General features: G+C 38.5%; 1 protein-coding gene and 1 long non-coding RNA gene across 4 annotated transcripts in view; one reads left to right on the plus strand and one right to left on the minus strand.

Annotated features, from left to right (window-relative positions):
* zgc:110366 (uncharacterized protein LOC550476 homolog) overlaps positions 1-24,137 on the plus strand; it is a 107,052-nt gene that overhangs the window by 50,707 nt on the left and 32,208 nt on the right. For all 3 annotated transcript variants that reach the window (XM_048538840.2, XM_048538839.2, XM_048538841.2), the window contains exons 3-4: positions 4,185-4,286; positions 20,563-20,654. In XM_048538840.2, the coding sequence (XP_048394797.1) occupies positions 4,185-4,286; positions 20,563-20,654 (194 nt within the window). The remainder of the gene's footprint in view (positions 1-4,184; positions 4,287-20,562; positions 20,655-24,137) is intronic.
* Positions 16,115-24,137, minus strand: part of LOC125456109 (uncharacterized) — a 71,692-nt gene continuing 63,669 nt past the window's right edge. Inside the window, exon 3 of the long non-coding RNA XR_007248392.2 lies at positions 16,115-16,275. This is a non-coding gene — a long non-coding RNA (uncharacterized LOC125456109). The remainder of the gene's footprint in view (positions 16,276-24,137) is intronic.

The following is a 24,137-nucleotide window of genomic DNA, read 5'->3' on the forward strand; positions in this document are numbered from 1 at the left end:
TGCTATATGTAGGATATAGTATTGTTTTGAATTTGTAACAGCCTCATCCAGTGTGAAAGTTGGCAATTTATATTTGCCAATGATGCTGATAAGAAGTTACTGAAAAAGGTTCATGCAGTAAGTTTCAAGAATTCCATTATTTTCCATGAGGTAATAATCTTTTCATATGTGTCTGTAAACATTTCAAGTATTTTTCTGGCATCATTCTGAAAGTATGTAGGACCAGTTTCAGAAGTCGGCAGGGAAAGTGACCAAGCAGCTGCGAGGGTGAGATAAAATGATTACCTTTTGTGCAAGCTGTATCCAGCACATCTAAATAACCATGTATTGTTCTAATTTTAGGAAAAACATGTTCATCTGTGAATTACAGGAATTTCAGCAATGGAGTCCTTGCAAGCTTTTACATCAATGTTTTGCAGAATAAAATGTCCTCATAAAAGTCGACATCTTATTTTGCAGAGTTTAATTGAACGCATTCCTTTGTGGAAGTGACGAGAGTGAACTGCATGATGATGCTACTTGCCTAAGTGCACTGTCCAGTCATAGAACCATGGAGCCATATAGCACGGAAACAGACCCTTCAGTCCAACCAGTCCATGCTGAACATCATTACAAACCTGCCTGATCCTGGCCTATATCCCTCCAAACCTTTCCTATTCATGTACTTATCCAAGTGTCTTTTTGACATTGTAAGTGTGCCCACATCCACCACTTCCTCAGGAAGTTCATTCTACACACGAACGAGCCTCTGTGTAAAAAAAAATTGCCCTTCATGTCTTTGTTAAATCTCTGTCCTCTCACCTTAAAGGTGTGTCCCCTAGTTTGGAAATTCCCCATCTCAGGGCCTTAAGCAACAAGCTAAATTAAAAACCTTAAAACTTAGTCTCCCATAAAAGCTGTGGTTCTTACATTGCCACACAATGGGAGGCATTCTGTGAATTTCACGACTCCGTCATTTGCTTTGAGGAAATACTGAACATAGGCCATGTACTTCAACAATAGGAATCCATGTCCTCACATCACTCTTGTATTTCTACCAGCATTCTCAAAGTATTTTTGACACAGATTTGGGTGATTTGCGTATATTTGACCATGCTAAAGGGTGACGAAAAGAGGCCAACTTAAGGGCTGGATTGTGTGGCAAAAATAAGGCAAGGAATACTCAGATTCTGGTGGTCTACAGTCCTGCTACTAGAATTATAAACATAATAATACATGCACCTGACATGGTACTGACCATTCACACAAAAATAAGCCTTAACAATCTGCACACAATCATTCAAATTCAAGGACCAAACTGCTTCACAACAAATAGAATGTTCTGTTCTGATGTATGATTGCACCCGAATACTGTGAAGAAACCAGTTTTTCACTCAGGTGTGTATTCTTACAGTCATTGTTTTTACATTCTATCTTCATGCTTTTTTTTGGCTCACTCACACTCACTCTATCTTAAACATGCTTACTCTTTATTTAACATCCCTGTGTGCATGTTTATAATGTATAGGGATACACATGAAATTTCCCTCCTTTCAGATACTAATTCTCCAATGCATTTCCTGTTTTTTCTGTTTATTTAGAATTTCCTTTATTTATTCAATTTCTTATCAGTTTTGTGTTCTTCCCATTGTACATCAAAGAGCTATGCAATCTTGTTCATGGGTATTAGTGCAGATAAAAAATGAAACATGTACAAAATGAATGTAGTTGACTATTGATTGTTAATATTTATAAGAATATGCATCAGTGTCAAATAGAAACAATTGAAGTATCAGTTCGATAACATATTTTGAATAAAAATTGTTTGACACTTTCAGACATTGTAGTACCTTTGTGTGGCAGTACTTCCAGGTATCGAACAACTCCAAATTCAGTTCACTGTAACCTTTGGTGTTAGAGGGAAGCAGTTTTTGCACATTTTGAATGTTTGAGACCAGCAAATGTTTTATTCCACAAGCAAAACACTATGAGTACGCGGCAGATATTTACAACTTGTCACATATAGTTTATAAGATGTTTTTGACAATTATATTTTCTAAGGGCTATATTCTGTGGTAACAAGGAATAGGAAAGAATGGTACTACAGCAATCAATGTAACTTGATATTCAGCATCTTCCAAAATGTTTAATTTAAAAGGGTAAGTTAGAGCAAGAGAGTTCAAAGCCATAGTATGCTTCTCCTGTTCTATGTAGGAAGCCAGGAACATTTCCACTGCCAGGATCAAAATGTGTGCAGGAAACGTCCCTGGCTGCAGCTCCTGGAAGCCCAGCTTTCAAAGTTGGAGTGGCAGCTGGGGACATGGTGGACCGTCCGTGGAGCTGAGAATATCATGGATAACATGTACAGAGAGGTGGTCACACTGCAAGCTAACAGTCCCCAAGCAGAAAGAGAATGGATGACCACCAGGCAGAGCAAGAGGACCAGGCAGGCAGTGCAGGAAACCCCATGGCTTTTCCTCTGAAAAACAAATACATTTTGATACTGTTGAAGGAAATTACCTCTCTGGGGAAAACAGCAACAGCCAAATTCAACCCAGCATGGCTGGCTCTGCTACACAGGGGAGGAGTAAAAAAATGTGAAATAGTTATAGGGGATTCAATTATAAAGTATTTCTGTGGCCACAAATAAGATGCCAGAATGGTATATTGCCTCCCTGGTACTGGGGTCAAGGATGTCTCAGAGTGGCTACTGGACATTCTGGAGGGAGAGGGTGAACATCCGGTGGTCATGATACACATTGGTACCAATGACATAGGCAAACAAAAAATGGGATGAGGTCCTAAAATCTAGGGAGTTTGGAATCAAGCTAAAAAGTAGGACCTTAAAGGTAGTGATCTCAGGATTCCTACCAATGTTATGTGCTAGTTAGAGTAGAAATGACAGATTATAACAGATGAACACAAGGCTAAAGAAATGGTATGAGGACAGGGTTTCAGATTCCTGGGACATTGGGACTGGTTCTGGGGGAATGGGACCAGTACAAACTGGGCAGGTTCCAGGACTCCAAAACGAAGTTGCTGGAAAAGCTCAGCAGGTCTGGCAGCGTCTGTGAAGGGAAAAGCAGTGTTAACGTTTCAGGTCTGGTGACCCTTCCTCAGAACAGAGGAACAATCACTGGACCGAAACATTAACTCTATTTTTTACCTTCACAGATGCTGCCAAACCTGCCGAACTTTTCCAGCAGCTTCGTTTTTGTTTTCCTGATTTACAGTATCCACAGTTCTTTCAGTTTTTATTTAGTATGTTACAGGACTGTTGGCTTAGGCGAGAGTACAGTATTTGCTAAAGTGATTGGGGAGGATTGAAATGAAATTGGGAGGGAGAAATGGGAACCTATGCAAGGAGTCAGAGGAGGAGAATCAAGATCAAGAACAAAATACAGAAAGGGAAATAAGAGAAGTGATAGGCAGAGGAATCAAAGGCCAGAATCCACCAAAGCCACAGTAAAAATAGTGGGGATGGGACAAGGAACAGTGAAAAGTCAAGCCTTAACGCTTTGTGCCTGAATGCACAGAGCATTCGAAATACAGTGGATAAATTAACCTTGCAAGTAGATGTCAAAAGTATGATGTGATTGGGATTACAAAAACTTGTACATTTCAGAGCTTAAAAATTACACATATTCACCTTGACAAAACTATTTAAAAATGTCAGCCACCTTGCTCTCTGATATAAAGAAAGCTTTTCGATGAATGATGGTACTTGATACTGAAATTTTGACAGTCTAGCTATCCGTTTTGTCTATAAGAAGAAAATATCCAAACCTGTAAACTTATTTATTTCCACCAACTGTTAATGTTTCAGAAATAAAACTCCACTGATCTAGTAATGCAGTGGAATTTCTGTTTATTTGAAGGAAAGTTGGGCCAAATTGCTTAATTAGCCAACCTTCTTAACGTTCTCAACATCTCTGCTTGAATAACTATTTAATCTTATAGTAAATCAATATCCATATTGGTTTATAACACTGGAATCAATCCCAGATTTTCATCTAAATTGCTGGCCGATCAGGATATGTGTTTTCTGATCTGTTTGAGTACAGCATCTGTTTGCTGAGCTCTGGCAGGGCATTTGCTATTCACATCAACAACTCTTGTAGGCATTGCTGACTTGTCTAAACGTTGGCTTCAATCTGTTTTTCCTCCTGTGAATAAACAGTATGGTACATATATTCCTGTTTCAGATCTGTATCTCATGCACTGGCCTGATGGAAATGCCTTGGGCAAAACTAATCGAGAACTCCGAGCTGAAACTTGGCAAGTATTGGAAGAATTATATGATGAAGGTGAGTGGTGGCTATTAACCAGATTATGAACAGACTGTCGTGCTGACATTTTTTTGCATTTGGGAAATATTTTAACCCTTCAGTTATTGGCAATAGAGTTGAACAACATAGGTTTGCATAATTTTTCAGAGTAGCTTCCTAAATTAACTTTTTTTGCACTCATTTATTCTCGGGCATTTCATGACTTGGTGAAATGGTTGGAGACTGGTTGGAGGAAGCAGATACAGTTAATGCTAGAAAATATTACCATTATAGTTATATGTTCAACATAACAAGTTTCTGACCTCCAGTAATTCATCTGAGGAGGCTAATATTTGGGTGAGATGCTTCTGAACTTCCTGAAGGAAGAGAAAAGTAGAACTTGTACAAAACGTCAGCTGCAGAGGTGCAGAGGAGAATTTTCTGGATGCCCATTTAGTTAGGAATGTTTTAGAGTAAAAGGGAAATCTGAAAGGGGGGACATCATAAATAAGAGAAGATTGTTTTAAAACAAAATCCTGAGAGACGGAACAAAATCTGTATTTCAGTTCTCTCCTTTATCACATTTCTCTATCAGGAGGTCATTTAAAACCTGCAGAAATTCTAAGGCAGAGTGGATCTGAATTCTGGAGTTGAAAATGAACATATGGGATTCAAGGGTTTGATAGCATTTGAGTTAATTCTAAATGCCTCGCAGTTATTTACTTTATTTTAGACTAAGTAGTTTAAAACTAAATATATTGAGCTCTTTGCTTTGGTATGGTATCACATTGCAGAATACTGTGTAAGAGATTTAAATGATATTTGACTTCTGTTTTGTTTTTGGGATGAGAGATGCCCAAGGTGACTTAACGTGGTACAGCAGGAGATCAAAATCATAAGGTTCAAATTTTCATGAAATTCGTTCGGGAAAGGTCCAGGATCTTCTTGTTTTCAGATCAGTCTGAAAGTAGGGGATTTTAGGGGAGGGAAGCCAACAACCAATGAAGAAAGACAGGAAAGCCCTCTGGACCTTCCAGCAGTCAAGCAGCTAATTGGTTGCCAGTGGGCTTTCTCCTTGAGTTTGAATTCAGGATGTGATTGCAGCAAAATCAGGAAGGTGAATTATTATCTGATTGGCAATAGATTGGGAAAGGGGAAGTGCAATGTCTGGCTGCAAAGAGATGCCAACTAATCAGAGGACTGTAGCTCGAGCTTCCAGCAGTGCTGGACAGGAGGCTGTAGCTGCCACTATCACTTCCCTAGGTCCACTCCCTCAATCAAACATAGTTTAGTTCAGATCAAGGGACTAACAACTGACAGTCTGCCATATTAATTAGCCAGTCATACATTGTCCTGCAGGGTGCTGAAACAAATGCAGCCGAGGAGTTGGGTAGGGAACAAGCTTTTAAGTACTTATTGACGAACCACAGGTCCTCAATTGGCAACAGGAAGAGGTCAGACTTGGGGCTTCCTGCCCTGAACTCTGGGAAAGGAAGTCAAATGACAGGGTTCTGATGAGTCACCATCCCATTTAACCAAACTCCCTTTCTCTGTCCAGGCTTGTAAGATTCTGCCCTAGTGTTCCTTAGGAGACAGAAAACCTTGGCTAAATTGTATTTGGATGCCTGGGCTCAGCAAAGGCCTTTGCTGTTTTAATAGCCTCAAATTCATAAGCAAGAACTTTCATTTATCTATTTGAAACTGATGTTTAACTTACAAGTCTTTGCTGGAAGATTTGAACAAAGTAGATCTGTTGTGTTAGCCTTATTGCACATGATACGGAGTTAGACGTAATGTTGATATCAAGAGGTGGTAGTTACATTGTCTGTAATTGATGGTGGTTATTGCCTGGCATTTGTGTGCATGACTGTTACTTGTCACTTGTCAGCCTAATCCTCAGTGAATCCCCAATTTTCCCTCCTGTTGGTCCTCTTACCACCTGCCGCAGACTCAATCTAGTAGCTGTGTCCTTTAGGACACGACCAGCTCAATCAGTACTGTTGCTGCTGAGCAACATTGAAATCCCCTTACCCAGAACAGATTTTGTGCCCTGCCATCTTCAACGATTCCTCCGTGTTGCTCAACATGGGAGGGGCTGATTCAACAGCTGAGGGAGGACTGTACATGGTTATCATCAGAAGGTTTTCTTGCCATTTTTAACCTGAAGCCACGAGACTTGATGGGTTCATGAGTCCATGTTGAGGATTCCCAGTGCAACTCCCTCCCAACCGTATACCACAGTGCCACCACCTCTGCTGGGCCTGTCTTGCTGGTGGGACAGAACATGTCCAGAGATGGTAATGGTGGTGTCTGGGACATTGTCTGCAAGGTGTGATTCCATGAGTATAACTGTCAGGCTTGACCAGTCTCTGGGACAGCACACCCAATTTTGGCATGAGCCCCCAGATTTTAGTAAAGAGGACTTTGCAGGGTCAAGAGGGCTGTTTCTGTCATTGTCTTTTCCTCTGCCTAGGTCGATGCCAGGTGGTCCATCCAGTTTCATTTCTTTGTTGAGATTTCGTTGCAACTGATACAACTTAATTGATACAATTACAACTTGCTAGGCCATTTCAGACGACAAATAAAGAGTCAGCTGCGGTGAGTCAGGAGTCACATTTAGGCCATACCAGATGAGGGCATTAGTGAACGAGCTGAGCTTTTCCAACAATCGAAAATGGTTACATGGTTATCCATAGATTGTGTTTTTTATTGAATTCAAATTCCACCAACTGCTGTGGCGGGATTTGAACCTGGGTCCCCAGAACATTAGCCTCCCTATAAATGTGTACTGTGTGTAGTTGTCTACTTTTATATTGAGTCTTCCTGGACTATCTTTCCCTGCAGATCAACTGTTGTGACAGCAGTAATGAGGAAAGCTGTTGTGTCTCAGACTAACCCAATTCACTCTCATTCAGATCGCTTGCTCCCCAATCTGAACCAAATCAACTGATGGAAAAGGCATCTGTGCACTCTACTTTCTTAAAGCACTATTTTGAGGAAACATAGTTGTCCAAATATGATTTAGGATGTTAATTTATTCCCCCAAACATGCAGATTCCTTCCAATTTTTCTATCATTTACACTCAATTTTGTGAAAGCGGTGATTCACATGGAATAGAATTTCACATGCAAATTCTGGTACCCCACAAAAACTGTCAATGCTTACATGTAACATAGGCAGTGAACACCTAACTGTGGGGGAAGACATGTATTATGAGCTATGTAACCACCAGGGCAATTGCTGATGCATGGGATAGCGATGCCAGTTGTAGCTGCCCATCATCTCCGGCAAAATCCATTTTATAAATAGAATACATTTAAATTAAAATGGAGAGAGAAGACCGTTTTCCACATTTATACGGGCTCAATTATTAAACACACAACCTGCAAATATTGACTTCTATGCGCTAATTTTCTGATCTTGCATAATCAAACGAGTATTGTCCCTTGGCTGCTATTTTGTATTTCTGAGCAGCCAGCTCAGGGGAGAAATAGCAAAGAACTGAGAACAGGTTAATATTCTACCCTCTCATGTACAGCAACCATAGGATTCAGGGACAGTATAACCCAAAGCTTATCTGAAAACTTTGCATTTTAATAGTATCAATCCTATTTACTCACTTGACATATTCGTTTCATGTGTTTATATACAGAAGTAGAAATGAGTCAAAATTGTCAAAGATGTAAAAATTGAAACCCATTATTTACATGACTGAGCAGAGAAATGTGTGGTTGTTTGGATTTTGTGGACTGTAAGGAATACCATTGAAAACACTACATTCTTTACCTTATTTTGAAACTCTCTGAATATACTCAAAGTACATGTTGTAAATGTAAGAAATAGAAAAGTTTGAAAAATAGCTTCAATTATGTATGTTCTTGATATAAAGTAGCTTTGAAAATATATGTCAATTTGCGAAGATGTTAGTGGAGAAATGTATGATTAAAGAACAGAATGTAATTATAGTTCCCTTTAAATCTGCTATACAGGAAAATAATTTATGTCATTATTTTAAGCCCACAATAAGATCTAGCCTTATTGCACTGCAGTTCGCCATCATTTGTGCCACTAATTGGAATTTGATTTAATGCTATTTTCATCAACATGAAGCAAATGTCCTTAGAGGCATTAATTTAAATTTATGAGGAATTTAAGAACTATGCTAAAACAAGTTCCACACAACATAACTTTTTGTTTCTGATCCTAGTTAGATGCAAAAGGCATTTGAAGCCACTTGAAATATATTGTAGCTTAAAATAATGTGGACAATGCCTTGTGGTTTTCCAGTAGTATTTTCTGGTTTTAAAAGTGGATTAGTTCCTTTGAGATAGAATCTCTTTTAATGAGATGTGCAGCTGCCCTGATCTGCTTTTCTAAGCAGCCAGGTCAGAGGAAATTAACAAATATGTGGGGGTAGGATACCTTTTACTTTCTCATCTACACATACAATATGCTTTGGGTCCAGTAGTGTCATATGTTCCTACAGCAAATGACTGATCGCAAGAACCCCAGCTAATTTCACTTTCCAATGCAAACCAATAACCAGGTCAATGAGATGGTTGTAGTTTGAGAATTTGAATTTGGTTTCAATAATCATTTTTTTAAAAAGTGTTGGTATAAGTGACCACGAAGCAGCCATACTGTCATAAAAAACACAATTTATTCACTAACGGCCTTCGACAGAGGAATGCTACAATCCTTATCTCGTTCGACCTACGCATTACTGCAGATCCACACCAATTATTTGACTCAAAATCCTAAGAAATGGCAATAATAAGCCATTTGATTGTATCAAACCACTGCAGTGATTCAAAAATAATGCCCACTGTCCATCGTAAATGTGGCTAGGGTTCAGTAAGAAATAGCAGCTTTGCCTATACTTTGAAAATTAATTTAAATCGTATTTGGAAGTGAATTGGGAAAATAATGAAACATACATATAATTGCATGATCTGTATGTGAATGATTTAAAAATCTGACCATGAACCTTTTGTGATACTGGTTAATTTTAATATTCTGTTTTTGTTGAGATCCCTTTTATTGAACTGAGTAATCAGCACAAAAAATGTTCCCTTTGAAAATAAATTGACCATTTACAGTGGCAATATATCATGTTTCATGTCTCTGGATGTCAACTTTTAAAAATACAATGCTATATTTGTAGGTTTTATTGCCTTGCACTCCAATTTCAGTAACTGTAAACTGTAATGTCAATTGCCCTAAGCAACTTTGAGAAGCTGCTGATTTCACATTCAAGGGACACATCCCTCCTGTTTGAGTAACTGAGGTTCAATTAGCTCTAGTTTCCTTTCACATGCCACATTGTATGTTTCTGATAAAGTACCACTTATCAAATGTTATGGTTTATTTTTCCAAATTTACAACTCATGGTGTTTCCTGCACAGAAACAGCCTATTTGGGCCCATGGGTTCGGGTAGCTTTAATGCTCCATGTGTATCTCATTCCAGTCTATATCACCCAAAAATGGAATGTGAAGGGCATTTAACAGCAAAGATAGCTGAGTAACAATGATAGATGTTTAAGAAGATAGTTCATGCTCACAACAATGAGGAAGAAGGATTGGAAGAAGGGAATAGGTCAATTATAGTTAACCAAAGAAGTTAAGGATAGCATCAAATTGAAAGAAAAAACGTATAATGTAACAAAGATTAGTGGTAAACCAGAGGATTGAGAAAGTTTTAAAAACCAGCAAAAGACAGCCTGAAAAAATAAACAGGGAGAAAATAATTTTGAGGGTAAACTTGCATGTTGTAACAAGACAGACAGCAGGAAACATAGAAAATGGGAACAAGAGTAGGCCATTTGGCCCTTCAAACCTGCTCAGCCATTCAGTGGGGTGGCACAGTGGCTCAGTGGTTAGCACTGCTGCCTCACAGCACCAGGGACCAGGGTTCAATTCCGCCCTCGGGCAACTGTGTATGTGGAGTTTGCACATTCTCCCCATGTCTGCATGGGTTTCCTTCGGGTGCTCAGGTTTCCTCCCACAGTCCAAAGATGTGCAGGTTAGGTGAATTGGCCATGCTAAATTGCCCATAGTATTTAGGTATGTGTAGATTATAGGGGGATGGGTCTGTGCGGAATGCTCTGAGGTTTGATGTGGACTTGTTGGGCCGAAGGGCCTGTTTCCACACTGTAGGGACTCTTAAAAAAAAGATCATGGCTGATCAGCCACCTCAGTGCCCTATTTCTGTCTTTCTCCCTTTACCCCCTGATCCCATTAAACATAAGGACTATATCTAACTCCTCCTTTGTTCTTCCTTCAGTGTTTTGGCCTCAACTGCTTTCTATAGCAGAGAATTACACATGTTTACCCATTCTAGGTGAGGACATTTCTATTCATCTCAGTCCGAAATGACCTACTCAGTATCCTTACCAGTGATCCTGGTTTTGGGCTCTCTGGTCATCAGGAATATCCTTCCTGTATTTATTTTGTCTAGTCCTGTTTATAGGTTTGTGAGATCCTTCTCGTTCATTTAGATTCAAGTGGATCTAATCCTGACCAACCAAGTCTGTCTTGACATGTCATTGCTGCCATCCCAGGAATCAGTCTGGTAAACCTTTTTTGGACTTTCTCCATAGCCAGAATATTCTTCCTCAGGTAAGGAGACTTACACCACACACAATATTCCAGAAGTGGTCCCACCAAGGTCCTGTACAACTTAAGCAAACATCCATGCTTGTGTACACAAATCCTTGCTAAGATGCCTGAAATTCAATTTGCTGAAGGTCAGCATACCATATGTGATATACCAAACTGCTTCCTGGGCTTTAAGATATTTTCATCTGGAACTCAGGTTCACTTTTCAGATAGACCGTAAGCCATTGGTCACACTACTGAACTTAAGGAATTGACAAAGAAGCTACCTAAAATGTGAGGGTTTTGCCCATGACACGTGACAGGATGCCAGTACAAAATACATCAAAGGGAAACAGCAAAACTCTTCAGCTGCATTTTCCTGTATTCCCATGAGGAAGCCAACACAAACTGACGTACATTTTGTTGAGGATGTAGAGTCCTAAACTTCCTTTATTACCAGGCTCTTTTTCGTCACTGTCATTTTGTGTGAGTTTATTGTGTACATAATCTGCCTTGGATTTTTCTTTTCCTTTTCATGCAGCCACAGTATATTTTACTGAGTGCTTTTTTTAACCCTTCATAATTTATCTTTGTAGTTTCCCTTGCCTTCCTAATTTTGTGGCTTCTTAAATTTTTATTATTTTTGTTTGCTACCCCCTTCTGATGTCCACATATTAAGCAAATGGTACTTTTTCTCCTATGATTTAGTTTTTGTTATTCTCCCTTTGTTTTTCTCATAAATAGTGTGTCATTACAAAATAGCTTATTCCTGCTTTCACCAGAATCTATCTCCTGGACTTAAGTGATCATTGCTTATAAATGTTGTGGGATTAGTACGTTCACTAACAGCTTACATAAAGTAAATGTAATCATGGAGGATGAAAATGCTGCACATGAGCCCATGAGTGGACAACACACAGTGACTTCAGGAATTATAAAATGGTTTGATTAACATAAAAGTTCACAGATTCTTGCTTGACACATGACATGATTCACTACCTGGGTGGATGTAAAAATTTATTGGCAGCTGGTCGCTGATCTAGGATGAGTTTGTCTGTGATCATGGGAGGCCACGGCTGAAGGTTTATTCCATAGCAGGAAGAGTCAGAGCAGGAAAGGGTCTTCAGGGTGGGTGGGGAATGAATGTCTGGGGGATTACCTTCAGATTGGTGAGGGGGGAAAGGGGGTTTGGGAAGGGAGGACCAAAGGTTCTGGGCTTTGTGGGAAAGTGTGGGAAAAATAAGGACTTCAAATGGAAGAGACTTCCTTACACTTCTGTTGGCCTTTTTGAAGCGGTAGGCCCCTGTAGCTGTGAATCTGCAGCTGGGCAACAGGTTCTGTGGCACTTCCTGGGCTTGATATTAAATTACATTATCACATGAATGGGCCATGACTGTTGCTTTTTAAGTGGACCATTAACTGCTGGGAACATTACAGGTTAGAGAAGGGATTGCAATTTTCGTCATTTTAAACCGTTACCTGATCCTTTCCTGCACTTCTGCTGACCAGAGAAATGGGGTGAAGGATGGTACTGTGGTGTATGGTGGGATAGGTGTTTAAATTGAGCAAGACCTTGAAGTGAGCTGTGCAAACTATAGTTAACCATAACTCAAAAGTGAATTATTTCCAGTTTACTTTATGCAGTGTAATGCACTCTTCATGAACTTTCGTACTCCTAAAGGTAAGGAAATCTGTTTTAGAAGACCCTTGGGGACAGGAAACTTCAGTCAGCCTGGGCTGGATCTGAACGAGGTCCCAGTGGAGAAACCGAATGCCTAAACTATTTTTGCACTTTTACTCATTGTTTTTCTAGTTGCAGTGTTCTTTTATGCTTCATACAATTATTGTCTACACTCTTACTTGCCTACTGTTTTCGTTTCAAGCCGATATGTTTTGTTTCAAAACTTAATAAAACTGTTAATTAACATTGGTCATGTGCACAGAATGGCATTTTCACGTCAAGACAGTTCCTAACTTAGTAAAGTATCATGCTAATATTCAATTTGGTAGAAAAATGCAAACTTACTTTGATGTTGTAACATTCTTTACCATTGATATTTATCAGGATATACTGATTGTGGATGTTCAGCCATGATCATAATGAATGGTGGTGCTGGCTCGAAGGGCTGAATGGCCTACTCCAGCACCTATTGTCTATTGCCTATTTGTGTGTTTAGGTGAAAAGTGGAAATGTTAATTTTTAAAGGAGACAGTCCAGTTAGTAATACTGAAGAATAACTAGATTTTTACTGGGGATGTTTAATTGGTGATACTGTGATTCATGTAACAATTGATTTCTAAAGCATTGCTTCCCAAATTGTTTTCTAGTGTGATCCTATTTTTGTAACATGCAATAATTAATGTGATACCCAGATACCAGACAAAAAAGGAATAAAGCAGCATTGTAACGTTCAGTAAATAATCGTTACAGTTAGTGCATTATTAATCAACATACAAGACATTATAGAAATGAGACAATCCCATGTTATCAGGGTTGCGACAACAAGGGTCATAGAGTCATATGGCACAGAAACAGACCCTTCAATCCAACTCGTCCATGCAGCCCAAGTTTCCCAAACTAAACTTTTCCCATTTGCCTGCATTTGGCCCATATCACTCCAAACCTCTTCTATTCATGTACTTGTCCAGGTGTCTTTTAATTGTTGTGACTGTACCTGCATGTATCACTTCTGGCAGTTTATTCCAAACAAGCACAAGGGATAAGGGCCAAATGCTGGCAAATGGGACTAGATTGGTCACCATGGATGAGTTGGACCGAAGGGTCTGTTTCCATTCTGTACATTTCTATGACCCTAACTCTTTGCTGCTTGTGTTCTCACTGACATGATGTCCTATTCATTTGTCCCACGATCTTTATGACCTATGTTGGCTCCTGTTAAAGCAACATATGTTTTAATTGCAGATCCCTACTTGGGGTGTCTCCCTTGCCTAATTCTCTAACTTCCTCTCATCTCTCCACCCTTTGAAGTATCTGCACACATCTAAATCTGGCCTTGCAAGTTTTTTCAAATTTGACCAGACCCATTAGGGGTGGCTGTGCCATGAGTTTCCTGGACCCTAAGTCTGGAAATTCCTTTTCTACACCTCTCTTTCTTCCATGAAACACTTGTTAGAAACTACTATTGTCAATAAAATTTTTAACTGCATGAAAATTTAAACAATTAACAAAGTCAGTAGATATTTGGGGATAACCACAAGAACTGAAATTTGTAACTAAGTAAACATCTTTATGGTCAGAACTGACAAGATGTTGAACAAATAAATATGTTAAATTTGAATAATTGACGTTTGGCTTAATTTTTAAAAATAATCTCTGTGAAGGTTGACACCCAAGAAAATGACAGTTGAAACTCTGTAATTATTTGTGCTCTTAATTAATTATAATCTTGTTTGAATTGTTAAGGTGATGTAGGAGTTCAGAAATGTATTTGGAATGCTAAATTATTCAGACAAAAATGATTTTAACCGCTGTTTGATTCAAAATAAGATTGATGCTTATGAGAATGCTGCACCTAACAAAGTGTCAATTCAGAAGGTCCCTCTGGAAAATGTTCACACAACACTTCTGAAACTCCTTCACTAGCACTGCCATCGCCTAGCACACTGTCTATGTTTCCAGGTAACCACCATTTGTTAAACTGGGGTTAGTCAACTGTGTACTACAAGTTCTGTGATTAGCCTATGGAAGAAAGAGATTATAGATAGGTTATGCCTGCCCTCCACTGGGATAAAAGAAACACTCCTGGGACTTGAAACAAATTGATTATTGCCAAAATGTACCTCTCAATCACTATCATTAAATGTAAATTGGTTGATCATTACCACATTGCTGTTCATGTGCACTTGCTTTGCTCAAATTGGCTGCCATGTTTTCTGGATTGCAACACTGACAACACTTCAAAAGATGCTTTATTTATTGTTAATGCTGTGGGACTTTGGCACTATGTAAGTCTGAGTCTATCTTGTTTCTCAGAATTTGTATGAATAAATTTGACACTGAAGTATGGTCGCAACTTAAATTTTGGACAGCAGTAATTTTGTTGGAACTTTGGGAGTTGTGAAGCAAAAGGTTACATTTCCCCGAAGTGAAGAGGGAATCTCCTGTCCCTCCATTAACTAAAAAGAAGGTTGCCAATGTATACAATTCTTAGAAATTCTGAGAGCAAAGTCTATGATGTGGAACAGAACTCTATGGTTAACTAAATGTTTTCAATAGTCAAAGTGGATGAGAAAAAAATGTGTGATGTTTACAAAAAAACTTTCTGAGATGGGAAAGCACTTTGATGCAATCTGCCAGATGTAAAACATATTAAATTAAGATTAAAACAATGCTTACAGTTGGAACAGGCATATTTATATCCAAATGGAGAGAAATTTCTCTATTCATTTCCCACGCAATGGATTGTTCCCTCAAGGTAACAGTAAAATTCCCATGGATACCTATCTCCTTTTGCACTGGATCATTTGAAGCGATTGTCTGCAGAAGTTCTATAAAGCTGACCTCTCTGTGGTACATTTTTCTTCTTGTTGCAACATGGCTGAGACATGTCTGCTGCATCACACAGAACAGACAACATAACTCAGTACATTGATTTTATAACCTGTTAGCGTTTGTCAGAAATCTTTTTTTTTCTTCATTTGATTTATGTTGTGTTTCAGATTTTGTTTTAATTTGACCACAGAGATTTCTGATTATCAAGTGACCTTTTTTCACAGAACCTGATAATAAGTCATTTATAAACCTAAGAAACAGACAGTTTGCAGAAATTGTAATGCCTGTATTCACCGATCTGATTGCCATGGCAAATGTGCACATGGTGAAATAATGAGTAACTTGCATTTATCTGGTGCCAGTAATGAAAAGAAAAACATACTCCAAGATTGTTTACAGCAAAAAGAGGGATGGATACCATCTGCAGGACAGTTAAGATCTGAAGAGAGGCTTTGTAGGCGAGATACTTCTGAAGGCAGGGACAAAGAAGTAGGATTGGACAAAAGTCAGCCTGGGAAGCCATAGTAGCAGTGAAAAGTAAGTTGAGCACTGATTTCTGTGCTAATTTGTGTTTGGGGCACCCTGCCAATCAGATGGCTATTTGTAATTTTAATACCTCGATGATTAATTTGGCTAAATCTCTAGTATATAATTTATTTGAAATCTACAGCAACCTTACTAATGGTGTTTAAAGCACTATTTAGTAGACACCACCAAAGAACAGTAAGCTTTTATTATTTTACTTACCTTAGTCAGGAGGAAGGGCACTTCTCCTTTCTCCAAAGCAGGATGTGAACTGCTGCTGGCCCCTGTTCATCCCTTTCACTCCACCAGGACCTATCTGTATACTGTGCATCCAAGCTGGGTGATTTTGAGATGGTTCCAACAGATAAGCCAAATCAAGATGCCATTGAACCTGCGGTTAAGATTTTGGTTTACAATGTGAAATTAATTTTGCAGTCATATTATCAGTACAAATAATTTATTATTGTGTTCAAGTGATGACTGGAATCAGATTTAGTCTCATCAAAGGATCTATTACCCTCAAACCATAAGGATAAATACATCAGTAATCACAATTCATGTTGTCTTCATAAATTTAGAGTTATACATGGTTCCTGTGAATGATTCACACACCAGAGGTTTTACAGTCCAGACATTCAGCCAGGTGTAGGGATTGGGTAGAAAATCCTGCACTGGTGGAGGTCTTCTGTATGGCTGAAGGAGCACTCCTCCTCCTCTTTGGGCCCACTGAAGAAAATTAGCACTTAACTAAAGGATCTCTTCTTCCTACAGACCACATTTCACTTAGCAAGGCAGCTGTAGGAGGTCAAAAATGACACTGAAGTCCTAATGATACTACAGGACCCTATGCTGTCGGTATTAATTCACCCAAGTTGAGCAGTATCTTGTCTAGTTGAAGGTTAAGATGGTAACAGGAACAGTAACATTTTGAAGGCCATTCCAGTTTCAATGGCAGATAATACGGTGTAGAGCTGGATGAACACAGCAGGCCAAGCAGCATCATAGGAGCAGGAAAGCTAATGTTTCGGGTTTAGACCCTTCTTAAGATAATCATATTATTATTATACAATATTCACACATCTACCTTTCTGAATGAATAATGATAACCAATTGTGCCTTTCACTAAAGAAACTCACCACTGGATTCACAGCAGGCAGGCACAACTGAATTACCTTTATTTACATCTGTTCAATGGAACTGAGATTAATTCTTACGAAATGCTGCACTAAAGGAAACAACTTGTACAAAAAAGAAGGGTCTAGGCCCGAAATGTTAGCTTTCCTGCTCCTATGATGCTGTTTGGCCTGCTGTGTTCATCCAGCGCAGTTTCTGCTAGTCAGATTAAGTTAAGATTATCTGGACAATCCTAGAAACAAATTCATTGCAAGAGATTTAATTGCTTTGCAGGGGCCCTTTCTTTGGAGTCTTCGTTCGTGGAATTTCTTTTCAAGGGGTCAGCCTCCAAAGAGATGCCTTTGCATTCTTGTTTTATAATCCAATGACAAAAAGTAGATCCCAATTTAAAGAAGAATCATTCTGATTGATACTCCCCAGATTTCAGAACCTATTAACATATACCATATTAAAAGAGGCCTAAGAGCACATAGAGACTCAGTTCTGGTGTAATTTTTCTAGTTTCAGTGCAGAGGCCTCAGTTGCTATTGTGACCTGCTGATAGTTCTAAGTACTGACCAAAATATTCGTGGCTACACAATGGTATGCTACCTTGTTTGATAGATTATTTGAAAGACTTAAGACACCCATTCAGTCAGAATCCTCAAATGTTTTCTTAACAAATAAGCAAGGTAGTTTCCTCCTTATTTTGTTTAAAATGTTATGTTTCTGTCTGAAATTCCATGCAAATTATTATCGTGATTTAATTTCTAAATAATGATAATGTCAGCTGCACTTTAATGTAGAATTTTATTGTGAAGAGATCTTTGCAGGAGTATTTTCTAGCTGACAAGCTAAGCAGTAATGGTCTGTTTCCGTGCTGTATGACCCTCTGATTTGAATCCCCATGTTTCTCTTTGACACAGGCTGAATTTTCTATTCTTGTACAGAATAACGCCATAACAGATTGCTTAACTTTCAAATTACTGTTTAAACACATTCCTAGGACAAGGTTTAATTTGCTTAAACCTGACGTTGATAGCAAAATAAGAAAAGCAAGAGAGGTGAAGATGAGTTATGATACACCAGCCATACAACATAGGAAATTTAATGCTAGTCTGAAGGTCATAGTGAAAATCACTGAAGTGATAAGGCCAAGTATGTGTTTGACTTTGTTGTAAAGAGACTGGGATTATTTACATATCTCATGAAGACTGGAGACAGACTACATCCGTGTTATGCAGATAACTTGCTTTAAAACTGAAATCTGACAAGAAGAGGTGATAATCATTTGCTGATGTACGCTAAAATGCCACCATTCAGTGTACACTTATATGCCCGAAATGCCACAGACATGTGAACATTGGGGTGGCAGTGGCTGAAAAGGCACCCTGCAAGAATTGCACAGATAAGCAAATGTTCAAAAGGCAGGTTCCCATATGTCAGGACTTTACAGTATTACACTGTTCATTGGTAGATTAAAGGGTCTTATTGAAGACAGGACAACACAATAGCTCCAGGGACCCAGGTTCAATTCCAGATTCAATTCATTTCGTGTGGACTCTGCACATTCTCCCCATGTCTGCGTGAGTTTCCTCCAGGTGCTCCAGTTTCCTCTCACAGTCCAAAGATGTGCAGGCTAGGTGGATTAGCCATGGGTCACAGGGATAGGTTAGCGGACCACATGGGTCTGGGTGAGATGCTGTCCAGAAGATCAGTGTGGATTCAATTGGCCAAATGATCTGCTTTCACACTGCAGGGATTCTATGAAGACTAATCAATAACCATCACAGTCTCAACCATTAAAAGTCAAAATTCAGATTAAGAGAGCAGAATCAACTTAATGAAAATGGAAAGACACTCCCAGTCAGAAAGAGAAAGAAGCCAGAGAGGATCATTTAAATCAAAAACAGAAATTGCTGGGGAAACTCAGCTAGTCTGGCAGCATCTGTGGAGAGAAAACAGAGTTAACATTTCATGTCACCCTTCCTCAAAACAGATAATGTATGCAGGAAGGAAAAATAAATAAATTGTTCTTTTTATTACTTCCTGTCAATAGATGATATTTTTGTTAATGACATGCTTGTGTCAAGAGATTTGCTTTTACATTTAATTTCTCTGGAAATAATGGTCTTATCTGTTTTGGTTTTGATTACATCTTAAAGTCTTGTTGATGACGATTTAATCCTATTTTAATGTGAGAATTTACATTCACATAAATTTTACACTTTTTGTATAAATTGTTTCCTTTAGTGCAGCATTTCGTAAGAATTAATCTCAGTTCCATTGAACAGATGTAAATAAAGGTAGTTCAGTTGTGCCTGCCTGCTGTGAATCCAGTGGTGAGTTTCTTTAGTGAAAGGCACAATTGGTTATCATTATTCATTCAGAAAGGTAGATGTGTGAATATTGTATAATAATAATATGATTATGCAATGGTATCAAAAGATTTTAATTTAAACTGGAAACTACAGGCACCTGAATGAGAAAAGTAAGATAATGATCTGAGTAAGTTACTTTGCAAGTCTTGATGAAAATAAAACAAAGAACCGTGTGTGCTAGAGATCTGAAATAAAAACAGAAATTGCTGGCAAAATTCAGTAGGTCTGACAGCATCTGTGGGAAGAAAACATAGTTAACAGTTTGGATCCAGTGATTCTTCAGCAGTTAATTCTACTTTCTTCCCACAGATGCTGCCAGAATTGCTGAGTTTCTCCAACAATTTCTGCTTTTATTAGCAATTACATTAACCTTTTATTCTCTTCTAAATATTTACTATGGTTTTTTGCCATTTTCTATTTATATTTTAAATATACAGCATTCTGTAATGTACAACATATGGCTGAATTGTTGGAACACAGGCATTCCCAAGAATTCTATGTTTTAAAAATGTCATAGAAATTTATTACCTTTTATTAATGCCAACAAAAGTTGTATTTTGACTATCTTTTGGGAAAAGAGGAGAACTTTTGGCTTTATTAATACTATTTAAGGCTAAAAGTCAAACTACTGTTAAAACTCCCTGGTCTCTTTGTTTATAATTAAACTTTTAACCTTAATACTTGGCTGTCAATGCTAGACTTATTTAGATTTCACTGGATATTATACGAAACTCCAGCACAATCAGTACTGTCACAGAGCCAATGTGTTTGTGATTGTTAGGAACTCTTTGTCCTTGCTTGTGGCCCTCTCATTTGTTCCTCATTCTTATAGTTACGCATAAATTTGGCAAGTGCACAAAACATAGTTTCCTTCTTTTGATGCTGACGCATTTCTAATTGTTTTTTTTCAGCTTATGCCTCATTAAATTTTCCCAGCACTTAACATGAATCATCAGGAAGCTGCAGTATGTTTGTATTAGAAAACCATTTCCTAAAAGGGTTTTGATGGAACAGGCATTTAAAATATGGTGTCTACTCAGACCTTCACTCATGGAGTTCTTGCTCTTCTCTGAAAATTTCTATTGTCCGATATACTGCTGCAGCTGCATCTTTGCAATGCTGAAAGTACTTTACAGGATATCCTTTGACATGTAACTAATTCTCTGGCACGTTATTTCTTACAGGGATATGCCGATCCATTGGAGTGAGCAATTTCCTCATTTCTCATTTAGAGCAGCTGAAAGAAGATTGTGACATCATTCCACACGTCAACCAGGTGAGAGGCTGCAGCATTTTGAATATTTATAATGCAGGAAAATATGCAAGGGTTTAATGAGAAGTCAAGTTCACTCCTACCATAGACCACATATCTTCTACCTTATTACTGTCTGTAGCCAATTTAAACTATGGATAAAACTTTTACATAAACAGTTCCTGATCCTCAAGCAAACTTTAGTGATTGTACACTTAGAAAGTGCTGATAAAGGAGCTTTGATGGGTTACTGCAATATGTGTGGATGATACAGACTGTGCATTGGTCGAGGATGGAGAATGTTGAAGAACAAGGTGTTGTGCCAATCAAGCAGTTTTGTCCTGTTGGAGTCATGCTCTTTGAATTTGTTGTTGGAGTTACTCAATTACAAATTTTCATAAAATCATAATTTTACAATACAGAAGGAGGCCATTCAGCCCATTATATCTGTATTTTATTATTTTAATTTACTTAATTTACCAGTTGCCATGATGGGGTTCGAAAATATGTCCTCAAAGAATAAAGCTGGGTTTCTGGATTACTAGACTATTGACATTAACATTATGCCACGAAACCCCCTCTATAAATGTCAGCGTTGACTCCGGTGTCAGGAGAAGGACTATTTGGAAAAATAAGGTGGGAAAAACTAATGCAAATTATGTCTTCCTGCTGATAAAGTATTCTTAGCATAGCTTTGCTAAAACAAACACCATTTAATGCCAAAATAACAATCTCAAATACAAAAGTGCATTAAAGTATCCTAGGTCAATGCATCAGCATCTCTTCAGTTATGTAATTGTTCAAATCAGTGGTTCTGAAATCTATTCCCCACTTCGACCCCACTTTGAAGACTGAAAAATAACACTAGCCTGAAGTGAGAGCTCTAAGAGCTTCCCAAAGGTAGTAATGCAGCTGCTGTAACTCAGAGCTACACAGTGGCCATTGCAACCTCATATTTCACAGTCCCAAGATCCCTATTTTGGGAAGTCCTGATCCAAGTTATATCTGTTACATTAATCTATCTGAGGATGGCTGCCTGCTAGACTGGTCATCTAGTTGTTTGATCAGCAATGAACATCCACCCCGCAAAAGAACATCGCAGGAACCAGAAAGCGAAGAGATGGAAGATCAACATCTCAACCCTAAGGCATTCCAACTAAACAGCAGATGTCTTTGGCAAAAGCTGCTCAAAGTCATCCTAGAGAATCTTTACACACAACTCAATTCCAGAACAATGGGATCAAATAGAGTCAGCTGTACGAAACAGCTCTCCTGATCATCGTTATCACCAGGACTGGTTCAACAAAATTAATGTTGAAGCATATGATATCCTGGAAGAAAAACAGGCAATGTTCATTGTCTTCCAGAACAAAGTTTCTAAGTCAAAGAGGCAGAATTCGAACAGCACAGAGTTGATGCCGAAAGACAGATTCAGAGCATAAAAGACAAGTGGTGGGAAGAGAAAGCTTGAGAAATCAAACAGTACACTGACTGCCACAACATGCAAAGCTCTAGAACCCTGTGGCACAATCCATGGGTGACCCACCATCTCCGGAAGAACTGCAACAAGTGATCAAGCAGAGGAACATTAACAAAGCCTGCAGTCCGAATGGTATTCCAGCTGAGGTCTTCAAAACTGGTAGGCTTTTGATCAACTCAAGGCTTCATGAACTCATCCTGCATATTTGGGAGAAAAGAAACCCTATTTTCAGGAATGCTGCAGTTATAATTATCTTCAAGAAGGGAGATAAATCATCTTGTTAGAAATGTTTCTCTGTTGTCCATAGCAAGGAAAACCCTGCTGTGCATTCTCCTGGTCACCTACTTCCTATAGCTGAGGAAATCCTGTCAGTGACGTTGTATGGTTTTAGACCTTTCTGAGGAATCTATTACATACTCTCTCTGCCAACAGGCAATTCCAGGAACAATGTCAAGAACAGCACCAGGAACTCTCCATTGTAATAATATACCTGACCAAAGTATTTGACTCAGTAAATCAGGAAGCTCTGTGGATTGTTCTTCAGCAATCTGGATGTCCAAGAAACTTCTTCACAATCTTGCAAATACTTCATGATGATTTGATTACAGTTGTCTAGAGTGGGAGATGCCTTTATAATCCAGACTGATGTTAAGCAAGGCTGTTTGGCCATCTTCATATTATTTACAATCTACCTGATAGTGATTGTTCACCTCGTCAAAGATAAACTATCCTCTGGTGTGAGTATTAAATACTGTCTGTTTAAAAATACTTTAACCTAACTCATCTCCATGCCAAACTAAACTGGCCACCAGAGACGCACATGACCGGCAGTATTCAGCTATGTCAGTGCTCATTCTGTGCTGGATTTCAAACCACCCTTGATCTTTTAAATGCTGCATACACAAAACTTGGCCTGTCCTTGAAATATTGCCAAAATAAAACATTCATATCAACCCAGATGCGGTCAGTTAAATACTCCACCTGCCCTATGTTAAAGGGGAGACTTATGGAATGTGAGTGATCACTTTCCATGCATTGGAAGCCACCTCAGTCAAAAGGGAACCATTGTTGAGGAGATCCTAAACTGGATCAACTTTGCCAGCTCAGCCTTCTACAAACTATGGCAGTGAGACTTTGATAACAAAGACCTCTGCAAGTCAACAAAAGCTAGGTTCTGTGTACTGAACTTTCAAATGACAAGTAATCCAGGACTGGACAAAGAAAATACAACAAAGGCACCATGAAGCTCTCTTTGAAGCAGAGTTGCGTTGATATTAATGATTGGGAGGACCTTGTTACCGATCATGAAACATTATGACCAACTTTTATATTGATCTTCATTGCACTTTGCATCATAACATCTTTATTGTAAAAGAGAAATAAGTAACTCTAAATCCCTGTGTACGGGACATCCTTCTCCATATGCTCAATACGCTGCAGTTTGATGTGCTCAGTCACATGGAGATCCACAGCAAAAACTTACTGTTAATGAACACTCTGTAAATTGCATTACGTTTATAATGTCTTTATGCTTTTAAACTAAATCTCAAAATATTTGTACCCTCAACCCACTGTGCTGCAGATCCTCAAATGAACCAATTTTTATTGTTACTGGGAAACACAAAAACATTATCATGACAATCCTCCCTGCTTATGGATTTAGAAGAATTACAAATTTCTAGAAATAATAGCATTATCTTGTTGTGCAGAGCATCCTTTAGAAAGAGAATGTTACATCAATAGGAGTACCTCAGATGTTTAGGATTTGTGCCATTCAGTTAAAATTACCCAAGATCTCGCTATTTAACTTATCCATCTTATTCTGGCTAAAACACACCAAGTAACACCAGGTTACGTAGAATGGGCTAGTGTTGGATAGGGAGTTCAGGTAGGTTTCAGTTAAGAAGTATAGTTTTAATATCTCATTATTTATGATGCCTGGTTAGTCACTTTAAATTTGGTTACTGAAGGCTGACAGAGAATCTCAGTTTTCTCTATCTCCTTGCTGAATTTTTAAAAAATCTGTT

The sequence above is a fragment of the Stegostoma tigrinum genome, chromosome 8, assembly GCF_030684315.1.
Source record: "Stegostoma tigrinum isolate sSteTig4 chromosome 8, sSteTig4.hap1, whole genome shotgun sequence".
Classification (NCBI taxonomy): domain Eukaryota; kingdom Metazoa; phylum Chordata; class Chondrichthyes; order Orectolobiformes; family Stegostomatidae; genus Stegostoma; species Stegostoma tigrinum.